This window comes from Cydia strobilella, chromosome 3 (genome assembly GCF_947568885.1).
Source record: "Cydia strobilella chromosome 3, ilCydStro3.1, whole genome shotgun sequence".
Taxonomy (NCBI): domain Eukaryota; kingdom Metazoa; phylum Arthropoda; class Insecta; order Lepidoptera; family Tortricidae; genus Cydia; species Cydia strobilella.
In genome coordinates, this window is record NC_086043.1 from 16,736,450 (window position 1) to 16,763,603 (window position 27,154).

Genomic DNA, 27,154 nt, shown 5'->3' on the forward strand with positions numbered 1-27,154 from the left:
GATATAATCTTACTTTTAATATAATTTACCTACATCATGCCATTTAAGTACTTGTAATTTTAAAATACCTACTGTATACTGTATCTTAAGTTATTGTTTTATAGCCATTAGTAGTTCAATGTTAGTGACGGTAGCAGGGAACAAAAATTAGTTACTTTGCGTGGAACGTTGCTATTGTCTAGTCCTAGCCAAAGTCCATAAACAGTTCGTATTGCTATTGCGTCATTGAGATTAACAAATCTTATCTATACGAGATAAGAGTTGTTGGATACCGATGCGAGTACTCCAGTAGGTTCGAGCATTGAGTGTGGCGAAGTGGAACTTTGCGAGTCTCAAGTTCCATTTGTTGTGCATTAGTTGTTGGTTGTCTGTGCGGTACTTAATGGACGAAATGTCAAAGTTATAAGTGCTAATGTTTTGACGTGAGTTATTTGTTTTTAGCTATAGATAATTTTCGGCCTGCCCTAAACATATTACATATGTCGCAGGACTCGCAGGCAAATTGTAAGAATCCGCCGTTTACAAACGACGTCGTCATTTTACAAAAGTTATCTCGTTGGTAGAATAACGATACCGTTTGTAAAATTGTTGGAGGCAAAACTGCAAAAGTCGGCATTATGTAAAATACCTTTTAGTTCTTTAATTTACCACGCGTGGCGCTGCTCGTCAAAACTATGAAAAATGCCATCAAGTGAAGTGTATGAAGTGTCCATCTAATCTGGGGTTCGTCGGACTTATTACGGACGCGTGGGAGGGGGGCGGCTTTTGGATCTGGGTGGCTTCGGCGCTGCGGAAGAGCAGCCCTTCCGCCCTCGCGTGACGAAGCACTCTGGGGGGCTGCTCTCCCTCCGCGCCTCCGATTTCGTAATTGCTCTCTAGGGGTAGGACAGACAAGACCACGTGGATAGTAGGGTGCTCAGATTCGGTTTTGGGTGACCTTAAGGTTTTGGTGGGCGTGAGTATGGTGGTGGGGTATAAAATAAAAGTTAATATAAATTGGGAAAAAAACAAACCATGGTCATCCTCAGACAACTCACGTTTACGTTGACCCTATTGAGCGCACTAACAATTTGCCTTCGGCAATTTGCCAACGTGAAAACGTTTGTACAATGACGACGCCGTTTGTAAAATGCCGAATCTTACAATTTGCCTGCGACATATACATATACATACATGAACATATACATATATTATACGCATACGCTGACGCGACAACGCCGATGCACGGCATCAACTAATATTTGTATTCACAGTTCACAGATATAAGCAACGCGATAGTGACAGTCTTTCTTTGTGTTTATTTTTGTACGGTCGCATCTCGCGTACCTATGCTATCTTCTCTTAAGTAAATCACAATTTTTTATACTACAATTAATATCAAAACCATCTATCAATCTAGATTTCGACTTTAAAATCTTTACCAATTACCTTATCACAAAGAGACATTAATATTCGTATTTGCAAGTGAAATATAATTAATATTATTTATATACATCAACATAATTGCTTGACATGAAAAAAAAAACAATATTGCAAGGAATCCCATTTTTATCACACGTACTATATAGTTACTTATTAGTATTATCGCAAAAGGTCGAGCCAGTTCAAGAAAATAAGATAGGTTTTATTACTCAGTACCTACTAGTATTATTAAATAATCACGAATCTGTGGCATAAAATAAAACTATGGTAACGGATAAATTCAATAGACGCGATATAATCCGTTTTCATAGTTTTATTTCATGAGTAACTATCGCGGTAAGCGAAGACAATATAATCTGTGGCATAAATATATTTACAAAAAAATAGCTGTCAGTAGTTACTAATTATCTAACAAACCACGTTGCTCACTAACTATATGATTGCATTTCTTAACCCAGAATTCAAGGATTAAAAATTAGGTATAATATTATATAAGTGCGTAGTTATAATCAAAGACATTTTATGTTAATCCCTCGAAGATTTCATTTGCTTCTAACCTATAAGTTTAGCCACGGCTTCCGACATTTGATTTTGAAATGCAAATTGCGGTTTCATCATGGTCGAGCAAATAAAACTGCGAATGTCGCTCGTGGTGGCTGACAAGTGACATTGTATGGTTTAAGACCTGGACTTGTAAGACTGCTCATGATGAAATAAAATACATAATGATACTTGAGTGTTGCCTACCTAATATAAAATTTTATGATTGTAATTACCTACTTTTAAATGTTGTAGTTTATTACTAAAAACTTATTCAAACTATTCATTTAAAATCATATTACATAAAAACTGTACAATAATTCTAACTTAACACAGTTAGAACATGGCTAGAATACCACAACTTTGAAGTAAATATAAAGAAAACGAAAATCATACAAGTTGACCCTAAGCAAAAAAACCTTTAGAGTTAAACTTATACATAAATAGCACCCAGATAGAGGAAGTTACAGAATTTAAATTGCTAGGAGTATTCATTGATTCCGGAGTAGACTGGAAGACACAAAGCGCGAAGAGAAAATTAATAACAAAGTTTATCTACTAGTTTATATACTCGTACATAATGGAGGCCGTTAACTTTGCTCGGAAAAACCCCGATCTATTTGAAGCTAAACTGGATACATACAAAACTAGAAGCCAGTAGAGAAACAAACTAAATTTACCAAACTCTAAATTAGCCATGTATAGAAACGCGCCCCATTTTGTGTGTATACAAGTAGTAAACAAAATACCCGATGAGATCAAATTGGAACCAAATGACAAACTGTTTCACAAAAAATTAAAACTTTTCTCATACAGAAATGCTACTAATCAGTGGAGAAGTTTTTAAAAGATGAAACCTAGTCGCACTATAAGAGAGTAACTATCAAAAATTGTAATTAAGCAAACATTGACATTGAATTTATCATTGTAATTATTTATACCTTACACATACACGAAATTCGCTTTGATCAATTACTAATTATACATTAATTCAAATATTATACATGTTAGCATGCATGGCCTGTAATGTAATTTAGTATTAAGCTAGATATAAGACAATTTGTGTGCCCTGACAGGGTGTCATGGAAGCTTCCTGTATAATGGTAATCCCATGTCCATACACATGACTTTAAAAATAAACATCTTATCTTGATAACGTAAATGAGCTTATAAACTACGACGATGACGACGAAAAAAGTGAGGACAACATGTTCTGGCAATCAAGTACGATGACAGACGTTAACGAAGGTCAAGGCTGTAGGTAGGATAAACACGTAGTTATTTAGTCAAGTTACTCGTTTTACTTGTGATGAGCCACGTGGGTTAGGAGCGTCATTATGATAGTTTTGATTAAACACAACTTACTATTGCATGTTTGACGTGTTCGTAATTCCCCGAGTTGATTGATGTATAGGTGTTCCAACGTCATCTAAGAAATTTACACAACTTAATATATATTCGCATATTAATATGTAATTATAAAAGTATTGTGCAGAAACGTAGGATACAAGAGATCAGGTTGAGTTCAATATTAGTGCGTTGTACATAATGTCTTATGGTCAATTGTAGGCTACTTTATTAGGTAAGTACATATTTGGATTGAAGACTGTGAATTAGGTTTGATATTAAGGTAACTGATGATTTAGCTGACCACAGGTTTACTACCCTGTAACACATAAGGGCTAGAAGAGGTTCTGTATCTGTAAGTACATAAATATTGGGGAAAAACTAAAAAAATACATAGGAAAATTAGGTGCCAGGTGTAAATTCTAGGCGTCGCAGTGTCTCAGAATATTTGGCACTATTCCCAATGGGCCAATTGTATTCGTTTTGTTAGTAATCCAGTCCCAAACTCTTTACGCTACGCCGGAAGATCAACAGATGGTCACGTATCATCCGTCTCAATAACGACAATTAGAGTTTAAAAAAATGTCAGTTTCAACAGAAAACAGTCAGCCAGTGCGGTTCTATTGTGTAAAGCAAGATAAAGTAAGCGTTAGTGTTTCAATATGTACAATACTTCTACTTTTAAGTGTTATCCTACCTGGGCATGTTAGTACTGATAGTACTGGTATTGCACTCAAGAAAAAATCTATTAGAAAATCCTTAGTCAACAAGTCTCGTAGAGACAACCTTGATAGTCTAGTTCCTCCGCCTGCGACACCATAGTTGTTAATGCAGCTGACATAATTGCCTGGTTACCACGAGAACAATATAAAAACGTCATTCAAAATAAGCTAAACTAAATATGGTCTGCAATTTGTGCCGTCATTGCCACACGTAATTCGAAATAAAATTGCAACAACAAATTGGTCTCCATCCGTGATACATGACTTAGTTAGGTATCTAGCTAAAATATCAGTCATCCTATAATAATAGGTGAGCGTGTGGGTATAATGGGGATGCCTGACAATTATAATTTGGTAGTTTACGAACACGGCTACAGCCGCTGCAGGCTAAATGCATGAAGGCGTATAACAATTTGAGGACCTAAATATACTTATCTAGATCTACCTTGTGATGCCGTTTTTTTCTCGCAAATGATTGTCTATAAAAAAGAAACTCGTCCTTACACGTAACGAAACAAGTAACCAAAAGGCAGCTGCTGAATTGCTTATCAACCAGTCTGCTATCCAGTAAATATGTTTCGAACTTGTTTCCATCAGCAACTGCTTCATGAATTCAACGTGAATTTTGGTTTGCAAAAAAGCGTTTGACGTAAGCAATGACGACAGAGCGAATGTTGTGAATGAATAATAAATTCAGATTTCCGAATAACATAGGTACTGTTATGAAAATCTCAATTTGCTAAAGCTTCTTTTTCAGTTTATTTTGGGTTACAGTCACGTGGCATCTAAATATGGATCAAGCTTTATTTACGATGTCGCCCGACAGATGTTTACCGTAATAGGTTATGGCTAACTGGTTATTTGAGTTGTTGTTTTGATAGTCTTAATGCATCTGTCTACGGTAAATACTTGGAAACTTTCTATGTAATTAATACCAAAATATTACTAATCCGCGAAATGATAACGTGATAGTCCATCAGTGCTAACCCGTAATACTTACTTGCGTATTTTTTACATGCAATTAATGTTCCCACCCTCCCACGGCAAAAATAAATACGCAAATATAACAAACCACCACCAAATGAATAATACTCGACACGTGTTTCGCATCTCCACGAGACCTGATTCCATTCATCACTTTCTATGTGACTATAGGGATATTTAGCCAAATGGCCATCAGTGGTAAAATAACCAAAGTGCAGCAGCTCGATGGACGAGACCGCACAGTTCTCTGAAGTATGTGTGCGTTTACATCGACGTTTTGTGGTACCTAACCGGATTATTCCGTGTAAAAAGGCGTGCATCACCATCTACATCAGCTGTTAATTTTGCGGCTACAAAATTTTGCCCGCTGGGTATACGAGACTGGGAACGGCGAACTAGAAATGAGATCTATGAATCTTATGATGCATATACATTTGTTATGTTTGCATAAACTGCATGTGCAGTTAGCTAACAACTAAATTAGGTGACACAGTTGCAATTCTCACGCCTAAGGTTTAGGTATCGCCTAATTTCCCAAATTATTCAATTTGGACCCCGTCCAATGTCGGACAATACCGTTCACCTTGAGTGTCACAAATAAAATGTGACTTTTCACTTATAATGCAGTGTTCGGGGAAATCTCTGGTTAGCAGCACGCGTGAAATTTGAGCGTGGTGTTTGATGTAACAGTTTGTTTAAAGAGTGTATTTGTAAAGTGTGGTTATGTGCGTATTGTCTTTGTTTCACTGATGCCTACGATGATAATAATGATGATACGCTGAAAGAGGTGGGTTTGCGTTACGATGTAAGTTACGGATTGTGCATACAAGCGATGATGTCCGTTTGTTTAAAAAAAGTGTTATTTTAAATAAAATTGTCAAAACTAGTAAGTACCTACACTCGCATGACGTAATCAATCGGAGGAGTTAAACATTATGTTTTGATCACACTTGCGCAGTAGTAAGCGTGCTATTTCACACATCATGTGCAGCGGTAGCTAGTCTATTTTACTCAAACGGGAGTTATAGCTCTTTTTAAATTACCTATGTCACTAACCCATACGAACCAAGTAGGTTCTAAGTAAAATACTTGTTAAAAGCCAAGGTATAAAATGAGTTTTACTTTCAAAATACTAACGTTTATAATTTTATTTAAGTAATTGTTTTGTTTATGTTTAAAAATATTTAATTTGATTACTTAATTACTTTTAATAGCCGTTTCAAAGCATCGTGCATGGTTTTGGTTTAATTACGATAGCATGCGGTTAGTATTAATTGTGTCAGTTTTAAGTATTTGACTATCCTTTACTTACCCACAATCCACTAACCTTGTATAAACATTTTTTTTCGTTATTTTGGTGTTGGTCCCATAGTAAAATTTGCCTATATATTCAAAATTAATTTTGTATCAAGCAGAAACGTCTGCGAACGATGCTATTAAGCTTAGAGATAAATTAAAAGTGGAAAAAAAATCACTGTCTTGGGTGGGACTTGAACGCACGACCACTAGATCACTAGTACAGTGCTCTACCATCTGAGCCACCAAGACCGTACCCAATGCAGCGAATATTATATATACAAGGAACAAAATCTCGTGGAATAGTGTACTCCAAAAGATACAGTGCTGACAGATTCATCCAAGGATATTCAGATGCAAGTCACGGAGGTGATGAAGATAGAAAATCATGGACAGGCTACACCTTTATAGCTCAAGGGGCAGCTGTCTGCTGGCAAAGCATCAAGCAGAAGACAATAGCACTATCTAATGCAAAGGCAGAATACGTAGCTATGTCAGAAGCTGCAAGAGAGGCAATATTCCTCAGAAAGTTAATTGCGGAAATCACGAGGAAGGACGAGGAACTGATTCCTATCCTCAGTGATAGTCAATCCGCAATAGCGATTGCAGACAATCCAGTGCATCATCAGCGGACGATGCACATAGACGTACGTTATCACTTTGTGAGAGAAGCGATCATGAATGAGCAGATAACGGTTACGTATGTCCAGACAGATCGTATGATTGCCGATGCATTAACTAAACCTTTGCCGGAAGGAAAGTTTGTATGGTGTACTCCAAAATAAGTTAATTTTCAAAAAATGGCTAAGGGTTGAAAAAAACATCCCGTATTTCTCATTCATATCATAGTGTTCATTTGATAGGTACCACATATTTAATCGAATCAATAAGAAGCATCGAAAAGTTAATGACCCACACACGAACTGGCCAACTTACAATTACGCCACACAAATACCACGGTCAAAATACTTTAGCCAGTATCTTACTTCATTATTTTCATAGGTATAAGGCAAAATATTTTCACTGCTGGACATATCCGTGCTATTTAGATACACAATCGATTTGGACTCCATAATCTCAACTATAATATCGCATTGAAAAATACTTCAAAATTGCCCTCAAAATCTATTATTTCAAAAATCTGTAGTATTTATTCATAATCACCGATTAGTTAAGTAAATATTTAATTTTATCGCTTTTATTCAATAATTTGGCATTGACGTTTGCATTAAATAGCATACTTTACCTTTTTTAAGTAACAGATCCGTAATGTTCTGAATCCCATTAGTCCCATTACCTCCTCATATCCTTCTAAATACCTTACTAGGGATCGAGTAACTTTACTTTTGCCTTTAGATACGTTAATGAAGTTAAAATACTGATAATATTTGTGTGATTATACTAACGTACAGTCACGGACTTTATTTTGTTGGGCCATTTACCTACATTCATTATTAATGAATTTTGCATGTTAGGTATTTGTTACCTTCCGTAGTTTGCGGGTTCGAGTTAATTTGACACCGACGGAAAGGTCAACGTGCTGTCACAATGGTTTTACATTTAACACGTAGGTTTTAAACGTACAATGTATTTTATTTTCAAAGAAATAACTACTTACACCGTTATTTCCGTTATTAAAGTTTATGCTATGCACTTAGATACCTACATATTAAAAACTGAGTTTAAAATAAATAAATAAATACTGTCAGGACATTGCTAGCTTGCCACCGATAACTGAAATGATGATTATATCAAGAGTGAAGCTATAAACTAAAAGTCAGGTAAATTACAGTAAGTAACTTTAGTTAAAGGTAAATTTAGCGTCTAAAAATGGAAATATATTGCGGCTGAAATGTGAAAATAGGACCCTTAATCTAGTAATAGCTAGGTGAAATGCACTGCATGAACGTCGTAGATACACATTGTGCTCTGCCCTACTTAACATCAAACGAACTTAAAGGGCCATTTAACATTCTAGTTATGGCGCCAACACCTGTTATACCATAGCGAACTAACAATCTTTTTCGTCCACCTAACCATATAATTAATTTCAGCGCATGTCAATGTATAAGATATGTAAAAAAAACAACACACAGACGTGAAGCTGATCCCATAAGACAAGTTTAGGTACAGGCTTTTAGTTTTCTACATTATATAGTACTTCAGCTTTGTAGTAGTAGTAGTAACTCTCTTCTAATAGTAAGTCTCTTGGCCTAAACCATAAAACAAGTCATTCCGTTCAAACGATCCACTACTAACACAAAAAGACATTCCTGGACTAACCCAAGTTCATTGTGCGTGGACCTAGGAACACTGGAGAGCAGTTTATCGACGCTCTGCGTCGGCGCATAAAGCGGTCGCATTAACTAGACTGGGATACGGCCTCTCATTCTATTGCTTACCAACCACGAAAGAGTTGAAGCACCAATAAGCGAACCAGTTAATGCACCTTCGAACGGTTACTTCGAATCTCGAGATCATGATCTCTTGTACTTCTTCTTCTTCCTCGCGTTATCCCGACAATTTTGCCTCGGCTCATGGGAGCCTGGGGTCCGCTTTGACAACTGATCCCAAGAATTGAAGTAGGCGCTTAGTTCCCTAGACCTTCCAACCCAGAGGGGAAACTAAGCCTTATTGGGATTATTCCGGTTTCTCACGATGTTTTCCTTCACCGAAAAGCAACTGGTAAATATCAAATGATATTTCGTACATAAGTTCCGAAAAATTCATTGGTACCAAACGGGGTTTGACCTTCGGATTGAAAGTCGCACGCTTTTACCGCTAGGCAACCAGCGCTTCATGATCTCTTGTACTTCTGAAATCTAAACTCCTGAGCTTGCTCAGCCAATAGGAATACGCAACCAGAATGATTGGGTGTTTTTATCGCCTCCAGGAAACAATTAAATTATAAGAAGAAGCACTAAAATTATCCATGTACTTACCGCAAAATGTTTTTGTTTATGTTAACGTTTATGTTCGCTACACGCCCATGCTTTCGTGTTCACACTAGTGGGTACTTTATCGAAAATTATGCGTTCAACTAAAAAAAACGTATAATATGAACAGCGTTTGGCATCTTGGTAAACGAATTTTACAATAACATATGTTCTTTACATTATTTACAATAAACGTAATGAATTTGCTACTTCTATTTTCATGACTCCTCAATCGCTCAATTTTCCTTAAATCGCTGTAAATCTTTAAACGAAATCAATTAGGTTAGTCAAACAAACGGCAAATTTATAAATTCTGTCAATAATCAAGAGAATGTTTCAAAACAAACCACAAACTGTTTGTTCGGAAGAGTCAATACTGGCTGAAAGAAAAGTAATGCTACCGCCATTGTTCAGATTTGAATACAAACGAACGATCACGTCAGTCATGCGTGTTCTAAACATTATACTGGGTCCAAACCTAAATTACTGAATCGTCTAAACCAGTGTGTGGCTTAAAATGCATTGCCGCAGTATGATAGATCCTTTCTTGCAGAAGAAATAGGTACATAAATGAGAATCATCTCAATTTCAACTAGCTTAACAGAGTTTATCCAATCATAGGTAAAATTCATAGCTAAGGAACCGAAAAGATTTCTTGCCTCATTATGAATATGAATTGCCTCGTTTCATTAGAGAAGACAATACATATCATTGAATTTTGTGCCCTAAGCATCCTACTTTACCGCCCTATTATCAGCTGAAGAAGTAAGAACTGCCATTTCCAGCTTCAGCCGGCCGCTAATGACTTGCCGGTTGACGCAGCGCCCTAAGGCACACACTAACGAGAGTAACGAGACGTTAGTTCCATAACCATAGTCATTCAAATATCTCTGCACTAATACAGCCATTAGGCTATCGTTGCCTTGCACTACGAGATACATTTTATCTCAAGATTTATTGTTGGCCTACGCTAGAAAATCGTGCCGGTAACGAAAATATATCTGGCATGCGATAAAAGAGCGTAAGATCATTGGAGTCCATAACAAATACATCATTCTCTACTAGACAATCTTCAGGTTCAAGTGCATATAAATATTAACGCGAAGAGATCGACCGTGAAGTTTATGTAATGGACTAGTCTGCGAGCTATTTACATTTTCTGTTAGATACAATTTAAAAATGTGTTAAAACGTTTGATATTTTGCGATCGTGAGAGTTATTACGTAGATAGTCGTGATTGCGCTGTTTTCTTCTTATCTCTTGATAATGTTCAAGTGGTACGTAAGTACGAGTACATGAAATTTTAGTAACTCGGTGATATAAATATTTAATACAAGTTTACTTACTTATTGTTGTAATGCGCTAAGCTGCCTAGGTAAATCAGCCAGCCAGGTGAAAGGAGTCATCAGGGAAAAAAATACAAGATTAGGTAACAATATTAGCAAAAAAATCTAAAATTAAAAGACTGCAAACTTCATGTTCGACAAAAACATGTTTGTTTGTGTTATGTTAACCTCATCGCAGAGCTGTCTTCAATTGTCATCTGATAGTCAATTGGTATGTTAAGAAGGAGAGTAAATATAATTTAGTCGTTATGTAGTATCTTCTTGCTGTGTATTTTTTTCTTATTTAACTATTTGTTCACTGTATTTATGTTATTTATATGTATTTTCTTGTCTGTTACCTTCCGTGACTCTTCTTACTTGTTGGTCTCATCGGAAGATCAGCGCTGGAAGCCACCAGCCACATGCTGAGATGAGGCTATTTCGTGGCACTTTAATCTTATTCTATGTTTTCTTTTATATTATGTTATGTCTCGTTTGTTTGTGCTTACGAATAAAATAATTATATTCTATTCTAGACTTTCAAAAAATAACTGATTTTACAGTACCACTTCAAAGAAAATTACGTTTTGAGAGCAAAACTACGAGTAACTATAAAAATATCTCAAAATCTCAATTACCACAAGATGTGTCCAGCCGGCTTCGTGAAATTGGGGAATATTAAAATTGCTATGTACATGACTACAATGAAATAAATGAAATGAAAAATAAATTAAATATACGTAATACATTAACAAAAAACATATATTCCGACAAATTGTGATTCCCTTTTTACAATTTTGAAATACGTTAAATCCCCAGATATCTCTTTTTGCGTTGTTATTTGCTGTTACCTTTATTATACACAAATGTACATAAGTAAGTACAGTAGTAGTAATAGTAAGTATAGGTAATACCTAAACTACTTTAGGCTTGGTACTGGAAAACACTGCTCTTTGCTTTGTAATCTTTCGATGTTGCTATCGAAACTTTACGTGTATCTGGAACAGTAAAGTTCTGCTCCAGATATCCCATGACAGGAGGAACAATTGGTAAAAGATGAAATTTTATTAATGGTCGCTTAAAGTGAACATAAAGCAAAGTATATTTTTTACTGCAATGTGCTGTTTTCAAACATCGCATGTTAGTAGCACGGGATTTTATTTCTTTTTTCACATAACTTTCTCGGAAAAGGGTTTTTTCTTCCCTGCTAGGAGGGATCAAAGTAGCACTTTTCTGTTCTAGGACACTATATTTATATTTTTTATTTGCGTATTATTTCTTTAGCTTCAATAATATTTTGAAACATAATAATTTACTCATAGGTGACGTGAAAAGCATGTGTCGCATGGTAGCAAAATTATTCCCATCCGTATGAATCCTTCATTGAGCTCGGAATTCTATTATAGAATCCTTCGCTTCGTTTAGGATTACGCCCTCGCCGTAAATTTGACATTTTGCTCCCTTATGACACAATCTACTATTTTCAGTCACCAATCGATACTTATTCTAAACAACGTAAGTAAGTAAGTAAATATTCTTTATTGCACCAAAATTATACATTTTACATACATGTAAAACTACAAAGAAATATTTAAAGAAAAAATAGAACCAGGTAACAACAGGCGGTCTTATCGCTAAAAAGCGATCTCTTCCAGACAACCTTTGGGTAGCAGGAAATGTAGAACTCATACAAAAGTCAACAGGTAGTGCAAAGAGCTTAAATATGGAGACTATTAAACACAAACACACATACTACAATTACTACTTATACATATAAATAAGTATTAAAACGAAACCTAACACACAAATAAATATACAATACAATATATATATATATATAATATATATTTATACAAGCATATATACAATATATAAAATGGCAACTTAAGGCAGAGATAGAAAGTACTTACAACGTACTTACAAGAATGTAAAATCTAAAAGGATGTTTACAAAAGATGTGACCATGATGTAAGAAAAAGGTTTGTCATTTTTCAGCCAATCATCAGCTAATGTAAATACGTATTTATTGTTTACTTAAAAAAATCTTTGTCAATAAATAACTTTGGTAAAAACGTATTTGCTTATATAAGACTCGTTAATATTTTGTCACCTATCGTCGATCAACGCAAACATCGTTTTTCTGTTTGTTATTTACGAGAATGTCTTTAATAAATGACGTTGTAAGCTTCAAAAACACTGTTATTAAGTTGTAATTTCCCATGCGGGGGTATCACGGCCAGCGAGTCTGTTGCATGTCCACCGGCCTTGGTGACTCATGCAGTTTCTTCATTATGTAAAAATCCTTTCGCTTTCATATTTCGGAAATACATATACTAGACCTAAGTAATATGCCTGACATAATTTGAGTAAACTTATATAATATTTGACTGTATTGGTATTTAAACAGTTTCACATTTTCCGACATCATACATATCGTATATCGTACCTTATATTAAAGTTTCGCCAAACTGGGTTGCTTAGAGCTACGCTGAAATTTTAAAGCACTAATTTTCCATTCCTTTGCTCGCATAAGCAGACAACTGGAATTGTTTATTATAATTCGCATAAATTTACAACCAGTTCAAGCTAAGATCAAATGCACTGTTCAGTATCAAATGTAATACGCGTGTACCTACGAAAATAACCACAGGTACGTTTAAACAAATTCCTAACAGGCAGTTCAAGTTCATTCAAGGTTCGAATAACTGGTGTTAAAAATAGCATCCAATCTTCTTATTTGCGTTTGTATCGCAATTTGTACGTGCGTGTCGGGGCTGCTGGGGGATCGGGAGACAGGAAAGGCCAAATAACGAGTAATCTCGTTAAACGTATGAAGGTTACCTTATGTTTCAGTTTAGTTCATGAGCTGTGGGAATACTCACTAGTTAAGTAACCTATACCATGGATATAGCTGTTGAGATTACAACAAGGAGGATTGCAATAAGGACCTTCTTAGCAGAATTTCTGTTGGAATTTCAGATGGAAAGGACCTTATTGATCATGAAGCATAAGGACCCTTTTCGATGAAAAGCCACATATATAGCTGCATGGCAACGAACAGAGATGGACATATTACTGGTTCCAAAAAAGAGTAGGTACCCAGTCCAGTCACCAATATTTCATGTTATACAAACTGCTCATTCTGCATAAATCACTTTCCTTACTCTGTATCTGTACGTACCAATACCAAGGCAATCTTGCGGTGACGAGACGCCAGGTAAGTACGGCGAAATATGTCATTAAACTTGTGGTTAATACCTGAGTACAAACGTCACTATTATCCAAATTAGGTAGGAGGTGGACTCATGTTATGCAGAATTGGATGCTTTTGTGTTTCTTGCTTGTTGGGTTTACCTCTCAGATTCATCTTTCTGCGAACTTACGTCATACCTGGACTGGTTGTGATTTTATCCACCTAGGTGAGATCTTATCTTACGCCACATGTACATACTTGTACACAGTACACAAGATTTGATATTAGTACAAGTTGTATTTCAACTAATTTCAAATAGGTATAGATTTTACAGATTTTTGTTTTAATTTATTGTTCATGATCTTTCCTGCTTATTTGTTATAAGATTAAAAGAAATCATGTCTAAAATTGTTGAAATATTTATATATGAAACCCAATTATTTTGCACCGCCACATATAACAAACGTTTGTTAAAATTTGTTTGAACTTGGAATTAACTGCGTGAGAATACGGTAAACAAATGAATTTTCCGAAAATCCCAGCATACGGTTATCCGTAGTAGGGCAGTACCTACTGTTAGATATATTGATATAATTAATCCAAAGGGCATCTGGTTGTAAGCAGAGAGTAAATAAACCAATCATGATTAGTTTTCCAGGAATAATCCTATATGTTTCTCCTGATCTTATTGTCCAGTAACAGTGGGCGTCAAAAGTGTTAATTTCGTCGTCCAAAGTGCATTTTTTTAAAGATTAGTCAATACAAACGGTCGACTCACCCGTCCTTTTGGTTCAGTAGTGTGGGTAGTATTGTGTTTACAACCGCTTGCGAGCGCCGTTTGCGCATGATGTCACACTTGTCGTAATCTTGCGACAATAAACGACAATTTTACGCGAATTGCCACGTTTAACGTCCACAAATGCTAATCATAGTTGCAAAATACTACATCTGTATGGCTTTTTAGCTACAAGCGCCTCAAGAACCCAAAGTATCTCAAGTTTCAACCCAACGGCGTACAATATTGTGGTATGCTCCTAAATTAGGCTATCCTAATTAATAAATTTATATTTCTGTTTATTGTGTTCTAATTTGAAACCCTAGTAAAAGAAAATAGTACAGACAGATTATACATTTGAAAAATAGTAACAAACAAACAGACGGAACACTCGGGTGATGTCTTCCAAACAACCTTTGGGTAGCAGATAATATGGTAATTGATAAACACATCTACGTTTTTGGTTAGAGTACCTACTACCTACATCTGCCATTAACCTGTCTCTGATTCCAATCTGCGCAGCACCCTGGACTCGTATGTCACCTCGGCAGCATAAATCATCCATGCCCCCTGTAGAGTTCCGCTGCAGGCGTGGGCATTCGCACAAGCGTTTAACCGCCCGCTTCCTGCCGCCCGTCTAACATTGAGCCATTTTAGCCGGCGGCCAAGTGCACCGATGTTTATTGCTAACAGAAATAGAACGCTTAAAACCACTAGAAATAGATTTATGTATATAGCGAATTCCGGAACATTGTGTAGATCGTGTTCTTCTGTAACTCATTCATTGGCGCTTATATCGTAACTTTGTAGCTAAATGTTGTATAAAATGTTGACGACGCATACTAGAGGAACTTAGCAAACAAACTGGATAACGTGAATTGAAACAGAACGACTTTGCTTTACACTTGTGCTTTATAATACTTGTGCAATTGAAGTACAGACTTGTATTTATAAAGATGTCCCGCAATTTTGTCTCACATTATTGCCGGTGGGATTTTTTTTTATTTTTTTTTTAAATTTAATTCAGGTAACTAGGCCCATACGAAGACCAAGGCCCACTTTATAGACCAACATGCAAACCTACAAATTTAATAAACTTAAAAACTAAACACTACTATTTTGGCGACAGAACGGCGTGGCTCCGTTGAATCCTCTGCTCTTGTGTCGGATTCGGCAGTTTGCCCCGGAACCTCCGAAACACGACACCCTTTGGCCAGAAGTCGGTGCACTTAATGGTTCCCTGCAGCGGTCGCGGCACGCGCAATTTATCCCCTGGTGGATTCGTAGTGGGCTTTATGAACGTTTAATTTGAAATGGTGCTGCTATGAATGAAAGGAAACGCCTAGATTCAAATTGCCGGCTGAACTGCAGTTGCACTAATTGAAGAGGTGGAGTTGACAGGCAATAGACTGCGGGGGACCGCAGTTATCTACTAGCCACTATATTTAGCTGAAAATATCGGATGTTGCGATTTATTCCATTACTTCGAACTGTTGTGAATAATTGGTATCGATTCGTTTATCTAGTGGGAGGTTTATGAGCGTTTGCGGCGTCTGAAACGTTATACTGTTCGTGACCGCAACAGATTAGCATTAAACGTATGTAGACGTGAATTATAGTGACACTGGATAATTTAGATTATCGCGAAATTCACGAGCTTTAGAACTATTTCGAGTCGTTATGAAACACCTGCGATATAAGTAGTCACAATTTGTCATCGGCAATGTTGATTTAATGATCTTACCTTTTCGTTGTTACCCGAAATAGTCGAAGCTATGTACTTCCTAATACTGTTCAAAACGAAAATGAAAACTTAATTTCTTAATGATTACGTGATTAAACAGTCCTAAGGAACATTTTCGAACTTTTATTAAATGTTTTTTTTGTTTTCTTTATATTCCAGGTGCAGTCTATAAGCAAAATGAGTAATCTCCGTTCATGGGCGAGCCTGCTGGCGGTGTCGGTGCTGCTCGCGCCGGTCCTGTCCTCCGTCTGTCCGGACGGCTGCATCTGTACAACCACCCGCGACGGCCTCCACCGCGCCGCCTGCAGCAATCTCGCCGAACTATACAAGTTCACTCTCCGCCAGAAACATCACAACATCAACATACTAGATCTGTCACACAACAACATCACCAAAATCTCCCGGGAACTTGATCGATTAACCGAAGTCGTCACGCTGGATTTATCGACTAATGGTATAACAGAAGTTAGCAAGTTTTTGAACAATGCGAAGAAATTAGTTCATCTTAATTTGGCTAACAATAGAATAGAGAGGTTGTCACTTGCGCATCTTCCGACTAGTGTCAGTTCTTTAGATTTAACTAACAATCTATTACGAGATGTGCCTAACAATATTGGTCATTTAGCTAGCTTAGAGCATTTAGAATTGGACGGCAACCCGCTTGATTGTACCTGTGATAATATCAAAGCACGAGATCGTTTACTGGCCTTAAATGTTCATATAGATGCCGTAAAATGCGCTTCTCCCGGAAAATTTAAAAGTAGGTCATGGTTAGAACTGAAAGCCAAAGACATATGCAAGATAAAAATTGAAACAGAACCCTTAGATATGATGATGGGTGACCAACCCCCAGTTGATGCCGTAAGAATTGGTGAAGAGACTACGGAACTGAAATCTATGCCTTTAGTCGCTTCTAGTGATTTAGATGATGGCAATGTAATACATGGCCAACCTCAAGCAGAGGACGATGATAATCAGCAATTTTTAAAAGTAGGCCATATGTCTACGGTATCTCATTCAGACTATATCGGATCTGAGGGTTCGGGAGATGTGGAAACTGCGACTGACTCTGAAATTATTATACACAAGCACGCAGAAGATTTAAATGCTGAAATACAAACTACTGATGACCCGAGGGAAGGATCTGGAGAGGGTTCTGGTTTTATTCCTTTCGATAGCGATTATGACAATGAAAGCACTTCAACATCCACGGTACCACCTAATTATGAAGACTTTCATCCAACTCCAGTCACGCCATTATTTAACGATGAATTAAATAACACCACAACAGAGTTTCCATTGGTGGAACCACCCACTTTGTACGCAGGAGGATCTGATTGGCATCTCAAAACTGATGAACCATCGACTGAAAAACCCGCAATCACGGCAATTACTCGGGACACAACAGTTTCCGAACAAATTAGAATAACTCCGGCGGAAGTTCAGGAAACGTCGTCTGAAGAAAATGCTGCACCTCATAAAACTGGTACATATGTATGCATTGCAATTATCGTCATTCTATTAGTGGGGCTCATTGGATTTGCTATAATTAAAGGCCAAATGAGAAAACGCAGGGATAGGCGACTTTTACGACAGCAAAAAAGAGACATCGAAAATGCTTCCAAAGAAATGGTCGATATGAATAAGTCACTACTAGGTAAACCGGCAGTACTAGAACCTCCCATTGAAAGGAAAGTTAATGGTAAATATGAGCTCGTACCTACTCATGAAAGCTACCCAAAAAAGAGCGAGAACGGAGATATTGGCAATGGCATTAAACATGGAGATAACAATGGCGTTAGAACCGATAGTCCAAGAGACACTAATCAAAACAAAAGCAGTTCAAAAGATAATAACTTAGCCGAGGAGCCTAAACAGAATGAATCTTTCGAGTCTACTCCAGCATCTCCTGATTCGAGAAAAGACACTCACTCTTTATCAAGCGAAGATGTTTTTGTGCCTATCAATGACAACGAAGCACCTCATTTAAATGGTAATACTGACATGGATTTGTCACAACTTTTACTGAATGGTGATCAGAACACAGAGTCAGATTTCTTATCGCCGTCTCGCGAATACGTTCCAGTGTATTCCCCCGACATGGGTCGAGTGCGAATCAAGATGACCGAGACGCCAAAGCCGAAAACCCCAGTACTCGTCACGAGGAGTCGGTCCAACGCCGGCGACATCATCATAACTCCGTCCTTGGACAACAGCACGCGCAAGTCAACCACTTGAAAATTGGTTTCGGTTACTAGAACACTTGGTGTAATACAGTGTCAATCAGCAAACACTTCACTAATGGCAAAATTCTGTGATTTTATTGTGTGGATATTCGTTGGGATTATCACGTTGAAGCATTTGAAAATGTCGGTGCGTGTGTGAGTTAAGTCTAGAAACTTTGCTGCCAAAGTGTGTTTGTAGTCGACAGTGCCTTTATTTTAAACTTTGTTAGTAGTATAAATATATTTATTAGAGTATATTGAGCAATAAGTAAAATATTTTTGTACGTGTAAAAATGTTGCCATGTTCATGATAGCTGTAAATGTCGTATTAGTTGTATCTTTATAATGGTCTTGTAGAAATCTACGTTTCAAACCAAAACTGTATGTAGAGACATACAGTGTTATATCGCTTAGATATTTCAAGCACATATGTACCTTGAGTACAATTTTTGAATTGTAATTTCAATGGTTGTGTACTTATTTTTCCTGAAAATACCGAGTTAGTAACAGCGACAAGTAACAAACCGGGACCAATTGACATCGAGATGGTGACTGAAGGTGACATGTCTGATTGCAAATTTTAACATTACATATAACAAAACTAGTGATATGGTAACGACTTTCCCTTTGTCACTTTCTCGGGTCGAATTGGGCCCCTATAAATACGAGTATTTGAGCTGGCTATGTTTTATTAGAGATTTATTCTTTATCGGTCTGGCTAAACGTAAGTTCCTCTAAGTTATGATTTGAGTTTAGTGTTTTATAAGAATGTGATACCAATAATTTTAGTAATCTATACTATTTTCTATGTATACGCCTATTTAAATTTCCATTTCATGATTTCTGTATACTGATCACTTATTTACCATCATTGAGCTTATATTGTTGACATTTTAATCACTTTTTAATTTGGGTTTCATTTTAGTTTATTTTTTTATAAATGAATGAACAAAACAAAACCATAAAGTAGATCGTTAAGGAGAAAAATAATGTATTTTAAAGTAATGAATACAAATGATATAAACAGTTGGTCAAGACTTTGTCGTTTCACTTATGTTCCTATCTTGCCGCAATGAGGATTTTCAGTAAAGCAGGTGATGATCGTATCTAAAAAAGGGGGATCATGTCATGACCATCCATGGTCAGACAGAGCATTGACATTTTGTGGGGAAATTGCTCACAGCCATGCTTAGCTGAACCTTAGCTAAGTAGTGGGTAGTTTTTATAAGAAATGCCTAAAAAATATGAAAAAAACTGGCAAAGTGCATTGGCACTTTGAAAGTGGAATAATTTTGAAAATGACAAATATTTACTAAACTAGAAGCGACTTTTTACTGTAGCACACAATACGATAGATGCACGCTACTCTACAGATGTACCTACGGTATAGATAAACGCTAGAAGGTAGGTAGGGGAGACCGAGGTGAGTTGTGACAACGTCGATTTTAGGAACTTATTAACTATTAGCAAGCTCGCAACAGCGCGCGTTTTTTAGTTCAAGTCATGAGCTAACTAACGCGCGCTGTTGCGAACTTGCTAATAGTTAATAAGTTCCCAAAAATCGACGTTGTAACAACTCTCCTCTGTCACAACTCACCTCGGTAGGGAGGCCTATTGCAATGAATTGCTTCCGTTATAGATATTTGCCATTTTAAAAATGACCACGCTTTCGAAGTTATCCTAATGCGAGGTGCATTAAGAATAAGAAACGCAATTTATAAATTAGGTAAATTATGTACTTGCAAAATACGTATACAGTTCAAATCGTAAAGTTGCAAGTAAAGAAGAGACGCGTTCCATATAGATTACCGTACATTGATCCGCCTGTTGCTATCTCTATTGCACTCGCATTATTATATAGCTGTCAACCTCGCACAGTGACATGACAACCGGCATCATGGGCGTGAGCGCAATATAACTATGCGAGTGCAATAGAGATGTCAATATGCGGGTCAATGTACGAAAATCTATATGAAAAGCCTCTCTGCTAGTAAACCATTATACACTAAACACAAAATTATGCACGAAATCAATAGGACCTAGTAGAAATAGTATTTTGTGCATCAGCGTGGCATCAGCTCAACTCAACTTCGTTTCGTTTTGTAACTTCGGCCCTTGAATTTGATGACTTAATTATGTACCGTTTCACACAATATTTTATCCAAGGCAGCGGCAATCACCTAACATTAAAAATAAAATCAAAGAAAATATTGCTTTGTAGATCTTTGCCTAGAAGTCAGATAAAAAAAAACAACAGTTGCATAATATTGTTGAATATCCCCATAGAGTAACTTATACTAGTGGTACTGTCATAGTAAATTTTGTAACCCCAGTGAATTCCCTGCCATTTTTAAAAATACGATAAAATGTATTGAAATATGGATAAATGATTTTTTTTATTTGCATTAATTATTTTTATGATTTTGACTCATGTTCTTTCACTGATATGCGTTAAAATTGTTAAATAACAAACGAAACCGTCAACGCCATCTATACGACAGTAGGCCAAAGCTAGTAGCGCCCTCTGAACGAGAATCAAATTTTCTTGATTTTCGAGGCACGTTTTTTCCTTAGACTGTATCCATCTATTACGGAGTTATATCTATCTTTGATATCCCTAAATGATCCCTAAGAACACTTAGCGACATCTAGTACTAAAGTAAGGTTTATTGTTGGACAATAACTTAGATAGATGACGCTGCAGGCACGAAGTATACCTAACGCAAATAAAGTAAAGTAAGTGGTTTCCTAAGTGGTCGATAGATGGCGTTAAAATAAAAAAATATTATTAATTCATTTACTCATATAAAACAATTACACAGTTACATATATACTATAAATGCACCAAACTGGAGTAACCACTTTGTTGGCGCGCCACGCTCAACTCTTACTTAATTAAATTTTTACATTTGTGACTTAAGATATAATAACAACTTGTATAGTCATGTAGGTACCTGATACATACAACTGTAGTCCAAATTATATCGTTGATTGTTGACGTGCATATTTGAAATTTTACATAATTGTACATTTCCACTCAATTTTTTTTATACAGTAGGTATCTTAGGTGATTTTTTTTACAGGTCAATGGGTGCAAAGTTACTTGAATTTATGGTATTATAAAAGCTTATCCAAAAATAAAGCACATTGTAAGCAATTCATGTCTACGTATTAATCTACGAAGGGAAAAAGGTAAGTAATTATGATCTCCGTAAACAGATACTATAAATACTATATTATATTATGCCCTATTTTGATTGTTATAATGTTTGCTCTGTGTTAAATTTATTTTATCTTTTAAAGGAAGAAAAGAAAGTACTTACTTATCACTTTTTAAATTAATTTGATGACAACAGAATACCAAATTTATTTAAGATGTACCTAAATATTTAATTTGTGTAGGTTTCTAATAAAATATTTATTTATTAGACTTACATAAATTAATTACTCCTCTTATAATTTTAAGTAGGTACCTAGTGACTGACACCATAACAATATTACAAAAATGGAGATAGTTGTATAAATGAAATAGCGTCGTAGGTTAGGTAATAAGAGCAGTTTAATTAAATAATCTCGGTAGGATACCACTGCTACAAAAAAGTCTTAAGAGCATATTACAACATTGACAACCGCTTCCCCACATACCTAAAAGTAGTCCCCATTTCCTTAATAGATATTAACGTTAAGGAAAATATTGTACACAATTTACTGTATAACCATAGCTATGTCCCGTGGTTAGAGATTTTCCAGTTTTTTGATTAGGCGTTTTTTTATTATTATAAGACAGTGTTAGGGAGCGAAAAATATTTAAAATCCATACTAATTTTTAAAAGCTCCTAACTTATAATATACAAAATAAATAAAAAGGCACCGAGTAAGGAAAATGGGGACTACATTTGTATGACAAAGCGGTCATGTGACTTCTTCCCCTTTCGTCCCCTTTCGTCTTAATTCAATTACACTGGTTTACAACTAAGGCAAGAGTACCCTTCACGACATAAACTGTATACAGGGTGGCTAAAAATGAGTACATTCCCGTTGCCAGGGAGGTTTTGGGATTATACTGAGCAACTTTTACTGTGGGATCAACCACGAAAACATAAAAAAAATTGACCCTCATAGAAAATGGACCAGCCAAAATGTATGAAACAGACAGAACAGAGTGGGGTTGGATCCATAGTAAAAGTTGCTCAGTATAATCGCAAAACCTCCCTTGCAACGGGAATGCACTTATGTTTTAGCCACCGTGTATAAATACTTATATTATAGTTAAATTATGGAGTGGAGAGGAGGAAAAAAATATTTATCCTCCAATAGAAAATGGACCAGCCAAAATGTAGTAAAAGTTGCTCAGTGTAATCCCAAAACCTCCCTCGCAACGGGAATGTACTTATTTTATAGCCACCGTGTATCTTTGTAATTAATGAAAACTGCGTTCTTAAATTTGTGGTGCTTATTATTTTTAAATAATTAAAAAAAAACATTTAAATTTGTGATTAAATGTGTACAATGTGTTAACTCTAGAACACCCCCCTGGTTAATACAGTCCTATATGGTGGACACTATTAGCCAAATTCCATTTTTTTACAAAAGCGCTATTTATGTCAACACTATAAGGAAAGTTAAAATTTCTTGAATGAAACTTTTTTCCCAATTAAATAGTCTATCGATTGATGTTCGCAATAATTTATTTTGATTGTAAATTTGCGAGATATGACCGCTCGAAAAAAGGGTGGTTAACTGATGAACAAGTCACATTACCTACTTACCTACCTTACCTACTAGGACATTTTAAAAATTACTCTCTCTTGGTTCGTCGTCGTCAATAGAATGACTTCGGTTTCTAGGTCGCAGTGGCCTCTCCACTTCTGCCTCGACTTCTACAGTGATACTGTCTTCTGTGTCACCACCGGCACCATCACCACCAAACTCGGGCATTCGTCGGCGCCGAGCCCCAGGCGAATGTTCTAGTTCAGTTATTTCATGACTGCCGTACCTAGCTGATCGTCTGCGTCGACTACGCCTGCGACTGTTGTCAGGAGTTTGACTACGACCCAAATCATTCAGAATTGTCACATCACCGTTTCGTTCCGTCTCTTCAAGCAAGTCTCCACTAGATTTTGTTTTTCTGCGCCCTCTCTTCCTTTTGGTTTTCTCAGTTCCAACTTCGCAAAGAGAACGACAGGACGCATTTAATTTTGGCATTGAGAGAGCTTCGTTATATGATGGTGGGGCGACCAAGTCCCGAGGGTCCGGAGCATTGCAAAGTGCTTCCTGCTCCGCTCTCATGCGCAGCTGTCTCAGCCTGTCTCGCGCTTCTTCTACTTGTCGTTCCCGCTCAGCTTGTATGGTTGCCATACGACGTTTCATAGATCGTTTGATAGCATTAACTAAGATAAGACACAAAGCTAAACCTATAATCATAACAATAATAAACCAGATGACGTTATCCGGATTAGACCCTTTTTCAGTGGGGTTCCATGTATAGTAGCATGCTTCTAACCAAGTTCGTCCAATAACACTGGCCGGACTGTTACAAATTAAATTATAAGATTCCTCTTTTTTATTAGGTTCCAAAGTTACAAACTCGAAAAAATCATACATGTTATCATCACTGCAATCACAGCGCCACATATTGTCACTAAGATCCAACCGCTCTAAATACGGATTTGACTGGAAATAATCCCTGTTCCAAATAACAGTGAATCTATTTCCAATAACGCCTAATCCTGTTAACCTTGGTAACATAAAAAATGTGTAGTTGCTTATGGCACTTATTCGATTGTAGTTCAAATTTAAATATTGGAGTGTATTTGATGAAATACTATCGGGAATATGTGACAATAAGTTGCGAGAGAGATTTATATCAACTAGTGATTGTAAGCCTTCAAAGGAATCCTTTCCTATGGTAGTGATTTCGCATTGACTCATGTCCACTGTGTTCAAGGATAGAGATCTCAAATGTCCAACTCTTGTCAGATAATTTCTTGAAAGATTTATGTACGTCAGTGCTGGCATGTCTAATAAACTATCTTCAGGTACATTCGCAATTTCATTCCACGATAAGTCCAAATATTTTAATATGCTGAGTCGTTTGAAGGTGTCCGAACTTAGAGACCCAATATTATTATACGACAAGTCCAAATGTTCAAGCTTACTATTATTTATGAATTCATTACTTCGTAAGTACCTAATCATATTGTGATTGATTGACACTTTTTTTAAATTAGGGAATCCTTGTAGGCTGGGCTGCATAATGTTACAATATGAAATATCTAGGTATCTAATGGATTCTGAAAACAAATTTGTACTAGCTGTTGATAAATCCAATCGAAAGTTTCGTGATAATCTCAGATATATTAAAGATGGTAAGTATAAGAGATCGTTATGACCAATCGTAGTGAGTAGGCAATTGCTCAGGTAAAGACTTTTCAAAGTAGTTGATACCATGCCTTGAATTCTTAACAAAGGATTGTTGTTCAATTTTAGCACTCTTAGGTTGTCAAGTCCACTCAATGGGGACCTGCCGTGTATGGATTCGATTTCACAATCGTTCAAGGTTAATGTTTCCAAAGAAGAACTTATCAATAATTCTTGATTGGCCAAATTTCCGAGTGTCCTAAATTTATTATGCGATAAATCCAATATTTTCAAGTTCACGGCCTGTTTGATAAAATCATTTGGGTTCAAGTTCAACCATTCTTCGAATTCATTGCTGGACAAATTTAGCCATTCCAATTTTGTAAGATTATGAAAAGCATTTTCTGGCAAATCTCTCAGCTGATTTGAACTAATATCAAGGGTAACCAAGTTATAAAATCTGCTTAAATTTGATGGAAAAACCGATATTTCATTCTTTGAAATATTCAGTTTCTGTACCTGAAAGTATTAAAGAAACGATTAATTAGAAAATAAGTAAAACTGTTTACATTTGTATTTAAACAAAATATTTACCATATCACCAGATCCGTCCGGTATTTCAGTGAGTCCTCTTCTAGAACACTCGATAGTAGTTCTATCATCATTGCATGTGCAGATAAAACACAATTCATTCGAATTTCTGCCATCAAAATCCAGGAAGGTAGTCGAACTTCGTGTTAGCAAAGGCAGCAGAAGACATGCTGTCACAAGTACGAGTTGATGATTCATCGTGTTATGACATTCCTACCTGAAAGATGATTCAGAAATAATCTTAATTGATTAAGTAATTAAAGAACTGATTAGTACTTGGGCTCCAATAAATGTTGGTCTATGAACACCTGTGTGGTATATTTATCTCGATCAAATATCTTGTCATGTATAGTTGGCCATAACTGTTCACTCTAATTTGTGATCGGACTCAACTACCAATTGTTATCAACATATCAGCAGCCGCAAAAAAAAAAGAAAATAAATAGCCAGAATATACACAACAATATTATCTATGTTATCAGCTATTGATATAAGCGAGTTTGTAGGATAAGTTGGTAAATTTGGGTCGTGCTTACATACCCGTTATCAGAACCGTGAACCAACTCTTGAGCATATGATTGCATAGTTAACAACGACCCATGTACGTATACTCATTACAAGTCGAACGCTTCACACCGTTTCCTGTAAATCACAAATTTTAGGTTACCTAAAATTATAAAATGTAATTTTTTCATTTCCGTTTGTCGTCCTAATAATTTACAAGCTATGATAAACAACTAAAAACTATGATATTTATCTTTCGAAAATTATCCATACTAAATAAATACTTATATATTTATTGAATACTGCTACAGTTACATCAAATTTAAGTTATTTTATTCAAACTAAAACCCGATATTTTAGACTGAACAAATCAAAGTTCATTCAACAATTACCTAAATTAAAAAAAAATTAACTCACCTTCAAGACTAATTTATTATAAGAGGTGCCTGCAGGTTTCCTTTATAAATACGTAAGTTAAAATTATCTTACCAAAATGTTATATCGAAAAAGCCGGCTATTTTCTATTATTTTACTTTCGCCTTTCCAATAAATAAAACATTTTAACTTAATAAAATCAGTATGCTTTTTTTCCTCACTTATTTCATTTGTGCACTGTTCCACACCCTTCCATTTAAAGTTAGTCATATAACACTTCAGTAAAAAATTCCACAGCGATTATTCATCACGAACACATGGAAATAATGCAGATTATGGTCACTAAGCGACTATTTATATTCATTGAAATTCCCTTCCGTACCCATTCATTGTAATTATTTTACAATTTTTTACATAACACGTTTGTTGCTGAGCAAGTGATTCCAGAGTATGAGCTATATCCATGACGTGTTATCATTGATAAAGAGATAAGAAATCGCAAGTAGGTCTAATCTGGCCGCAATTGGAAGACTGGCCAGTTTCTGGGTAAATTTTGAATGAAAAACAAATCATTTACATTAAGATTTACACATGTTTAATAAATTAAATTTTAATTATAAATTACCTTACATAAACTTATAAACTAATTCATCGTATTACAATTAAAATCGATAACGAAATTTATCGAAATAAAATCTCTAGGTATTGATTGTCTTCTATGATAAAATAATACCCATTGTATTACATTTTACTTTCTATATTAGACAGAGCCATCTAGTAGTATGAATAAGAATCAGAATGTATCCTAGTTTGTA

The 27,154-nt window shown here is 36.0% G+C and overlaps 2 protein-coding genes across 3 annotated transcripts in view; one reads left to right on the forward strand and one right to left on the reverse strand.

Annotated features, from left to right (window-relative positions):
- Window positions 1-19,546, forward strand: part of LOC134755988 (protein windpipe) — a 45,133-nt gene extending 25,587 nt beyond the window's left edge. The window contains exon 3 of one of the 2 annotated variants that reach the window (XM_063692741.1): window positions 16,458-19,546. In XM_063692741.1, the coding sequence (XP_063548811.1) occupies window positions 16,458-18,522 (2,065 nt within the window). In that variant the 3' untranslated portion in view covers window positions 18,523-19,546. Of the gene's footprint in view, window positions 1-16,443 lie in introns of both variants that reach the window. The other variant, XM_063692742.1, reaches the window with a different exon arrangement.
- The window catches only part of LOC134755983 (insulin-like growth factor-binding protein complex acid labile subunit), a 41,136-nt gene extending 14,990 nt beyond the window's left edge, over window positions 1-26,146 (reverse strand). The window contains exons 1-3 of the mRNA XM_063692727.1: window positions 26,001-26,146; window positions 25,464-25,677; window positions 23,288-25,388 (exon numbers count right to left, since the gene is read on the reverse strand). Coding sequence (XP_063548797.1) covers window positions 23,301-25,388; window positions 25,464-25,658 — 2,283 coding nt within the window. The 5' untranslated portion in view covers window positions 25,659-25,677; window positions 26,001-26,146 and the 3' untranslated portion in view covers window positions 23,288-23,300. The remainder of the gene's footprint in view (window positions 1-23,287; window positions 25,389-25,463; window positions 25,678-26,000) is intronic.
- Between the last annotated feature and the right edge of the window lie 1,008 nt (window positions 26,147-27,154).